Genomic DNA, 9,546 nt, shown 5'->3' on the forward strand with positions numbered 1-9,546 from the left:
ATTCATGCACAGAAATAATTTATTCAGAAGGCCAGCTCTCTCAGGTTAATATGACCCAAGTTCTTGTGTGCCAGTGGAAAGAGACAGATGGCCCTTGTGCTGTAGGCAGAAAGGACTACATTGAGTAGGCCAAGTCAAGGTGCCAGGGTGCTCTCCTGACCCCAAACCAGGCTCCTTCAACAGCCAGGAGGAACAAATGTTATAGGGCTTGCTTCCAGGGAAGCTACTCCTATTCGTTAAGCGGTGGGGATTTTCCAGGAGGGGCTCTGTGTATTCACAAGGGGCAGGCATGCGTGTTCAGTAAGTCATGGATGTGGAGTCCATGTTCAGTTGAGGGTGGGGACTTCACCAGGGAGTTTGGGCCTTTTTCCATCAGAAAAGTGAAGTCGAGGATGAGACTGCTGTGTAGGGGCAGACTCCTCACCCACCTTTGGCCAGATCGGAGCCTAGGGTTTCTTGCCAAGAGTTCGCCCAGGGAATGTGTCTTTATCCAATCACCTGGGACTCCCAGCCACTTCCAAGGGCACCTGGTTCATTTTTAACTGGGATTGAGGAGGGGGTGGTAGCGTTTTACACCAGCTTTCCTACCCTTCACTTCGTTTTAAAACGTCTGGATACGAGGGAAAAAAAGAACAAACTCTACTTGGGAAAGCCCAGCACTAAAAAAACCATGATTTGATTTTAATTCTTGGCACACACTTGACTTTTTTCAACCTCCTTCCATAAGATTTTCAGCCCATTTCCAATAATTAAGATCATTTCAGATGGAACAATGACATAAGCCTCAGCCATTCTCTCTTTGCCCTTGAATGTCAACTGGGTCTCACACCCTGTTGCCTTTATACCCCACCCCACAAAGCCACCTGAAAGACCAGTTCCAGGAATTCCTCTCTGCCTGCTGTCCCCTACCCCACCCCCAGCCCCCAGCCCCAGCCCTTGGGGTCAGGGCCTTCTGCCACGTGTTCCATCAGTGTGCCCGTGGGCAGCTGGTCACCCACCTCTACAGATTTACTCTCGCTGGATAAATTCGGTCTGGCTGTAAATTCCTGCACTGCCTCCTCTCTATTCTGCGCCTCTTTTCCCAACATTTTGGTGCCCCATGTGAAGAGGCACCAACCTGCAACTCTTTTCCTAACAATCTCGGTTTGAGATGAGCTTCAAGAAAGAGAAATTCTTGCATACAAATGGAAAGTTCCAGAAAGTCCCCTTCTTTCTCCAGATTTTGAAAAATGAAAAGAAGGTACTCATTGTTGAAACTCACCAGATAAAATATTCGCCAAAATCACATTCCCTGCCCGCCCTTCTTTTTCTCGCCACCACACTTTCTGCCTTCCATTTAGGACTAATGGCTTAACTCACTTTGCATCTCTGAGTCTGGCCCCGAGGCGCCACAGCTGGGCTCTGGAAGGTAAACCACCCCTCCCCCTATCATGACTCATGGTCCTCAAACCCTTCCCTCCCTTCCTCCACTCAACCATCTATCACTGGCAATGACAACCCTTGCATCTGTACCTTTCAGAATAATTTTAAATCCCTCCCTTAATTCATCAAATCACAAGATGCATTTATCGTATTTCATACACTCGCAACTCAACGCATACGTCGTTTCCCATTCAGTTGCCCTTCTGTCCGCGTCTATGTTAAAAAATTGAGGGTGCCTCCAAAAGTTTGTGGCAAAACTGAATTGAAAGTTTATTCTGGTGCCAAAATTTTTGAGATCCGTGCAGCGTGTTTTCGTAGAATGCCTTTGCATGTAGTTTTTGAAGATGCCTCATACACGTGGGCTTCAAAATTCTTGGTGAGCAAAATAAAGTTTTCATTCCATTTCCCACAAACTCTTTAAAATTACTCTTGCATTCCTTACATTGTTTGTAGAACACAATCATTTCTTTCCCAGTCTTGCAAAATATCAGAAAACGGAAATGAGATATATTTTAGTGTTGCATGTTATAACAATGCTCTTGTAAAAAGAGCAAGGGTTTTTGGACTCAATGGTAAAATACCCATGGACCTACAAAGACAGAATGATCTACAGTTCCACATAACAGGGGAAAATAGGAGAAAAGCAAGTCCATTTATTCTCATAATTTCCCTTTCACTCAGGAAGGTGTATTTTTTCTGCTAAAATTAAGCAGACAGGAGAAAGCCAGAAACAGGACACCTAAATATAGAAGCAAGGTTGCTGATTTTTTTCTACTGTGCACTATGCATTTGTATAATCTCTTTTTAACCCAAAACAGAGTTTCCACCAGTGCTTAAGTGTTCTGGAAATTTGCTGGGTAAGGTGTCAGTTTCAGATGATTTATTCTAAACGAAATTGTGGACAGGGCTGTCATGGTTAAGAACAGCTGAGGACCGCACTTCAGCCCCCTCCTTGAAGACTCTGAAATGTGCTTTCATTTCTCCTAAAAGCGCAAACTGCATTCCGGAAGCCCTTACGGTCTAAGATGCAGCTTTCTAGAGTGTGAAACCAGGGAAAGCGAAACGCTTAACAACACGGGACGCCGCCACACCTCAGATCTCCTGAGTAATTGACAGCTAGGCTAATTATCCTAGATGAGCATCAGAATACAAGGCGGGTTTAATACACGAAAGTCCCCAGCCTCAGTATCTCCTGGAAGCTCTAATCTGCACAGGACACAGAATAAGATGAACATTCGGCTATGAATGACTAAGGAGGGCATTTTCCCCTGTTCTCGTTTCTCGCACCGCGGCCAGGCGTCTCCTTCCTGCACACACACACCCCGCAGGAAGCCTCGTTTGCAAGCTCGGGGACCCGCGCCCCAGGCCGCCTCCTCAAAGCCCCCCTCCCCTCCACCTCCTGCGCATCTTAGAATCCAGAAAAGCTTCCTTTTCCGTCCCCAGCTGCGTCGGCAGCCCTGGCTCTCTGTTCGCCAAGGCAGCGAGGGAAAGGCGCGGGTAGGCTCAGCCTGAACCGGGGGCGTATGCATGGGAATCTGCACTGCACCGAGAGTCCGGACAAAGCACGGTGGGCAAAGATGTTGCAAATGCTCGCGGCGAAGCAAGGCATGGGCCTCCCTTTGTCCCCCCGTCTGCCAGTCGTGGCCTTTTCTGAGAAATCTCTGGTTCAAACATTTTTTTTCCCCCTTTCGGTAAATTGCAGACAAAATCCAGTTACCTTCATGATTGCCTTGGCCGTGAGGGTGTAGCTGGAACTGAGCCGAGAGCCGGACCCGGAGTGTCGCGGTCCCCGGCGGTGTGGATCGGAGCGAGGCTGCGGAGCGCGGTCGGCGGCGGCGGGGCTGGCGGCGGCCACACGTGGCGGGCGGGACCGCAGAGTGGCCCTAGCGCGGCAGAGGTCGACAGGCTGCAGATTGCGTCAGCACGCGGCCCGAGGCTGCGCGCCCCCAGACCGCCCCCAGACAGACCGCCCGGCCTCTCCCGGCGCTGCCCTCAAAGGTGGGGGCGGTGGCGGGAGCGAGCGCTCCTGCGTGTGTGTGCATCCCCCGTTCAGAAGCAGGAAAGCCAACACCATAGGCCGGATGGGTCGGCGTCCCCTGCATCCCTCGCTGTCTGCCTCACGCGCGCCCATCATCCCCAGGGCTTACCGACTGCTGAGAGAGATGACCCTGGCGCCGCCTGGCAGGCCTGAGCCTGGCTCTCAGGTTAGCGCATCTCTGCTGCTCCAGGCCCCTCCTCTAGTCCCCCAGGCTCCAATTCGACCCTCGTTGCCCACGTCCTTAGCACGTGGAAGCAGTAGTAAGCCCTGGATTTGCGCACGCACAGTTCTTCCTGCTCCGGGCCAGCGCCTCCCTACAGGGCGCCTCGCCTTTGGCCCGCATCGGGACCTCGCAGCAGGGGCCCTCCAGGTGCACCCCAGCTCCCTCCCTTTCAGTCTGGCCGCCTTTTATTTCTCTGTCTTAATGGCAGCCTTGCTGACTCGCCCCAACAGAGGGCCCCTCGTCTGTGCACAGCGATTTCTCCACGTCCTCCGTTACGATCGGTTTTCTCAGCTCTGTCTTCATTACTTATGGGCACAGATGCTGCTACCCTGGACGATGAGATTTTTGAGGGCAGATTTCAGGCCGTGTTCCTCTCCGAAACCCAGTGGCCTCTTGGGAAGAGAGGAAGTGTTGCCTGCACAAGTGTAGGTGCTTTGCAAGGGTGTCAGAGCTTTAACTGTGGGCTCAGTGAGTGAGGGATCGGATTGTTCCTCTGACAAATGAGTTATTTCTGTGTGACAGGCACCGTGCAAGAAGCTAGGGAAGAGGGTAGCAAATACCAACAGGAAACTTATTATCCTCAAGGTGTTTCTATTCCAGTGGGACAAAATAACCTTAAATCATAAATCAAGATGTCCATCAATTGATGAATAGATTAATAAAACGTGATATTCTTTATACGCTGGAATATTACTGAGTAATGAAAAGAAATGAATGACGTACATAGGGTACCACATGGATCCTGGATGAGCCTTGAAAACATGACACAGTGCTGGGTGTTTGGCCTAGCAGTTACCCTGCCACTTGGGACCCTTGCACCCTACATCAGAGAGCCTCGATTCCAGTTCTGGTTCCACTCCTGTTCCAGTTTCCTGCTAATGCAGACCCTGGCAGGCAGCAGTGATGGCTCAAGTTGTTGGATCTCTGTCACCTATATGGGAGACCTGGACATAGTTCCTGGCTCCTGCCTTCAGCCTGGCAGCCCCAGTTGTGAGCATTTGGGGAGTGAATCAGTGAGTAGGAGATCTCTCTGTCTAGTACAAGAAGAGCCACTGAGACAGAAAATACATGATGGTTGCCAATCTGGGGAAAGTAGGAAGTAGGAAGTGACCACTAGCAGGTACAGGATTCCTTTTGGAGGCAATTAAAAAGTTCTAAAATTAGGTAGTGGTGGTGGTTACACAACTCTGCAAACCACTAAAAATCATTGAATTAGGGGGCTCTGTTGTCACACAGCAGGTTAAGCCATGGCCTGCTACACTGGTGTCTCCTATCAGGTGCAGTGGTTCGAGTCCCACTTGCTCCATTTCCATTCCAGCTCTCTACTGGTATGTCAGGGAAAGCAGTGGAGGGTGGCCTCTGCAACCCACGAGGGAGACCCAGATGGATTTCCAGGTTTCTGGTTTCAGACTGGACCAGCCCTGGCTATTGTGGCCATTTGAGGAGTGAACCATTGAATAGAAGATCTCTCTTTTTGTATCTCCCTCTCTCTGTGTAACTGCCTTTCAAATAAACCGATCAATCTTTTTTTTTTTTTTTAAAAGCATTGAATTATACTCCTTAAAAGGTTAGTTGTATGATATCTGGATTATATCTCAACAAAGATGCTATTTTTGAAAACCAAGTAGCATATGATAAATGTTATGAGAAGCACCATAAGGGGGATAGAAAGCAATGGGATGCGTGATAAACCTGAGTGAATTAGCTCCAGAGCAAGTATCGCAATGGTTTCTAAATCCAATGATATTCCTATGAAAAGATTCTTTATTTAAAAAAAAATTTTTTTGAGAGGCAGAGAAGCACAGAGTTCAGGGAAGAGAGAAAGAGAGGGAGAGGGTGGGAGAGGGATAAGAAACTCCTATTCACTGATTCAGTCCCCAAATGCCCACACCATCTGGGGCCAGGAGACCAGAACCCAATCCAGGGCTGCCACATGGGTGACAGGGACCCAGGTGCTTGAGGAATGACCAGCTGCCTCCTGGGGTGCACATGAGTAGGAAGCTGGAACCAGGGACGGAGCTGACTTGAACTCAGGCGCTCCCACTTGGGCTGCAGCTGTCCCCACCATGCGTCTTAACGACGAGTCCAAATGCCTGCCCCTGTAAGCAGTCTTCTGACGTTATCCACAAAGGAGGAGAGAAGTGGTGCAAAAACAAAGTGGAAGAGGAATTGGGGAATGAGATTCCTGAGGCTAGAACAGTCTCTCCGTGGCAGCTTTCCATCCCCTGTAGTCTTACAAGAGGAGGTCTAGGGTTCTTCCTCTGGGGGCTCCCAAAACTTCTCTCTCAGAAGGCAAGCCTGCCTTTCCCTAGTGATGAGGCTCATCGCCAGCCAAGGTGTTTGCACGGCCAGACTCAAGTTACAAGCAAATCACAGTTACAAGATGTTTCAGAGGGAACTGGCCAAACTTGATACATATGGAAGCATTATCTGGGGGCAGTGTGTTGTACTGAACTTGAACAAAAGACAGAATTTCTTACAGTCCCCAGACAGTCCAGTTCCAATGTCATCACTGTTTTTAACAAAATGTGTTATTGTAATCATGAAAAATTGTTGCCAAACCTACACAACTTCTCTCCTGTGTCTTCTCTAAACCTCTGTGGAGGAGGAGAAACTCACAAATCTTCTTGGCCTTGAGCTTTTAACAGCTCCTGGGACTTGGGAGGAGAGCTGGTAACAGACAATGATTTTCCCTCTCTTTCTGTCTCTGAAGCGTAGTGGAAAGTCTGCTCTCAGATCCCACTGCACAAACTCAGCAGAGAATGTCCTCTTCCATCTCCATTCTTATATTAAAAAATATTTCAGAATTTTATCTTTTTCATATTTCCTGTAATACTCATAATTGTTATCTTTTATATATGTACACACAGAGAGAGTTCAATCCTCAAAAATCATTTATTTAGTATATTATGGGAATTTTTTTTTAATTTCCATGCAATTTATAGCCAATAGATTTATTTTTGGCCTTGTTGGACAGGCTCCAGTACCCAATCTGCACATAAAATTAGAATCACTTTGGGGCGAGTGATGAGGTATAGTGGGCTAAGTCCCCGCCTGTGGCACCAGCATCCCAAATGAGTGCCCATTCGTATCCTGGCAGCTCCTCTTCTGATCCAGTTCTCTGTTATGGTCTGGGAGAGCAGTGGAAGATGGTCCAAGTGCTTGAGCTCCTGCACCTGCCTGGGAGACCCAGAAGAAGCTCCTGCCTCGTGGCTTTTAATCAGCTCATTTGGGGAGTGAACCAGCAGTTGCAAGACCTCTCTCTGTCTCTCCCTCTCTCTATAACTCTACCTCTCAAGTAAGTCAATAAATCTTAAAAAAAAATATTAGACTCACTTTACCAGAGAGGTTGACATCAGAAGCAGATGAGCACCAAGTTGAAGGATCCCTTGTGCCTGCAATACTTAGCATTCAAAGGGAGAAGGAGGGTTACCCACTGGCTTCCTGCTGAATATGGAGACGGTGGTCACCTCCACATGGAACTCTCCCTAAACAACGAAGGGAAACTCTTCCTGGACAGTGGGAAAGAAGATGAGTTTTTTCACACCTCCCTTGTTTTTCTTCTTCGCTTGATTCCTAACTCCCGCAAAGAGCAAGCAGAGCTAAGCCTAATCCTACAGCAATCTCTAACCCAAGAAGATCAAGAGGCCGCTTAATCAACGGCCATCAGACCAAGGGGAGGCAGGCAGGGAGCAAAAGCAGAAGCCTCAGAGCCACACCTGGGTTTGTATTTGTGGTTCCACCCATTTGTAAGGTAGGATCTTTCTCAAGTTACGTAATCTCTCTGAAACCCAGTTTGCATTTTGAATTCTAATCACTAAGATAAGGGAAAGAGTGCTTAAGTCAGAGGGGTGTAATAGGAGAGAGAAAAGGACGCTAGATGTCCACTGTCCAGTGCCGTGGGCCACTCTGGGGATGTCCCAGCCAGATTCCCAATCATTTTAGAATAAATACAAGTTCTTCTTGCTCCACTAGGAGCAAGGGAAGATACAAGCTCAAGTAGCAACAAAACAAAGTGTGGAATATTGCAAGCATGCTATTTATTAAGAAATCTATTTTAAAGAAATTATTACTTATTTAATTATTTATCTATAAGGCAGAATAACAGAGAGAGAGAGAAATCAATCTTCTGTCTTCTGGTTCACTCCCCCAAATGACTGTAACAGCCAGGGCTGGTCCAGGCTAAAGCCAGGAGCCAGGAACTCCCTCTAGGTCTCCCATGTGGATGGCAAGGACCCAAGCACTTGGACCATCTTCCACTGCATATTAGCAGTGAGCAGGAACAGAAGCAGAGCAGCTGGGACTCAGAACTGATGCTCCTATATAGGATCCAGTGTCGCAGGTGGCGACTGGACCCACCTGTACCACAGTGCTGGACCAAGAATCCTAAAGGGGATTCGTGGACTCTTCTGAACTCTTTAAAAATAAGTTAATTCTCATCTGTCTTGAAAGGGTGTCATTGACATCCTCCTGTCCTCCAGGTTCCAAATCTTAAAATAGTGCATGTCTTCATGGACGATGTTTAAAGCGGAGGGGAAGCTATGAGCATCCCACATCCAGTTATTGCTAGGACACCCCAATTCTGTCTCCACAAGACCTTGCTTTGCTGTCCCTCCTTCTGTTCCCACTCCCAGTGCCCCAATTTAGTCATTCATTACACCCTCCCCCTGGGTTTCTGTGACCCCTATCTTTAATCTCTCCTTGCCCCAATCCACCCAACACACAGATGGCAAGTGATCTTCCCAGCTCTCTGTTCTAATTAAAAGTTTGCACTGCTCAACAACATGTAGTTGCACTCACACGGGCCAGACAGGAGTACATGCTGTGTGTTCATGCCTATCTGAAGTCTTCCATCATGGTTTCCTTACAACATTACTTGAAATTTCTTTACCTCCAACTTTTCTTGCCTAAACAACATCCAGTCTTCAGGATCCTTTTCAGCAACTGTCCCCCCTTTGCTGCCTACTCTGTGGAATGCTTTTGGCAATGTCTGTAGACATTTTTTATTATACTACTGCTACTGGAGGGATGGCGGTGGAAGCCGTGTTCAGGCGTGAAACAGAGAGCAAGTGATAAGGCTTTATTGGGGACAGGACATCCATCAGGATGGAAGGGACACAGAGAGAGCATGCCCAGTCTCTTAGACTGGGGGAGAGTTTACATGGTTGAATGGAGAGAATACACCTGGGCAGGCCAGCTGGGCAGCTCAGCTGAGAGACAGAGGGAGAGGGCTGAGCGCTCAGTCTGTTTGGACTCCCTAGGTGTTTAAGGGAGTCTGTTTACCCACCACTCCCTCTCCTTGAGGACAAAGGGTTTGTTGGGTGAAAATTAGCAAATTTCTCCCCAGAGTAGAGGGGCTTCCCTTAGGGAGCCTGAGAAGGTTTCATTGCCCCATGTTATCAAGTAACCCATTTGGTCCTGAGGAGAGAATTCTCCTGGGAGCTTTCCTTGTGGGAAGGGCTGGGACCACCTGGGAGGTTATCAGGGTCTGAACAGGACTTTGAAGTGCAAGATGCTGGGTGTCTGGAGCTTCCGCAGTAGGTGCTGGTCTTCAGGCCTGTCTCACAAACACACATGGGCTCAATTTCTGACTTCCTACCTAACACTACCAAGGGGACTACGGGAGAGTTACTACTGGTACCTAGTGGGTAGTGGTGCCAGGAATGCTACCAGGCACCCTGTATTGCACAGAACATAATTATTTGGCATCAAATGACAATGTTGCCAAAGTAGAAAAACCTTGATTATAGACTCAGAGCAAAGTTTGTTACTATTTGTAAAATTAGGGATATGCTCGATGGCTTTACTGCTGAATTCTACATAACATTTAAAGAGGAACTAACTCCAATACTCTTCAAAATTT

The 9,546-nt window shown here is 48.1% G+C and overlaps 1 protein-coding gene across 2 annotated transcripts in view; it reads right to left on the bottom strand.

Annotated features, from left to right (window-relative positions):
* BCAT1 (branched chain amino acid transaminase 1) overlaps positions 1 to 3,788 on the bottom strand; it is a 138,215-nt gene extending 134,427 nt beyond the window's left edge. The window contains exons 1-2 of one of the 2 annotated variants that reach the window (XM_051850336.2): positions 3,570 to 3,788; positions 3,140 to 3,305 (exon numbers count right to left, since the gene is read on the bottom strand). In XM_051850336.2, coding sequence (XP_051706296.1) covers positions 3,140 to 3,145 — 6 coding nt within the window. In that variant the 5' untranslated portion in view covers positions 3,146 to 3,305; positions 3,570 to 3,788. Of the gene's footprint in view, positions 1 to 3,139; positions 3,443 to 3,569 lie in introns of those variants that run through there. The other variant, XM_070049507.1, reaches the window with a different exon arrangement.
* Between the last annotated feature and the right edge of the window lie 5,758 nt (positions 3,789 to 9,546).

The sequence above is a fragment of the Oryctolagus cuniculus genome, chromosome 9 (assembly GCF_964237555.1).
Source record: "Oryctolagus cuniculus chromosome 9, mOryCun1.1, whole genome shotgun sequence".
In the NCBI taxonomy this organism is placed as follows: domain Eukaryota; kingdom Metazoa; phylum Chordata; class Mammalia; order Lagomorpha; family Leporidae; genus Oryctolagus; species Oryctolagus cuniculus.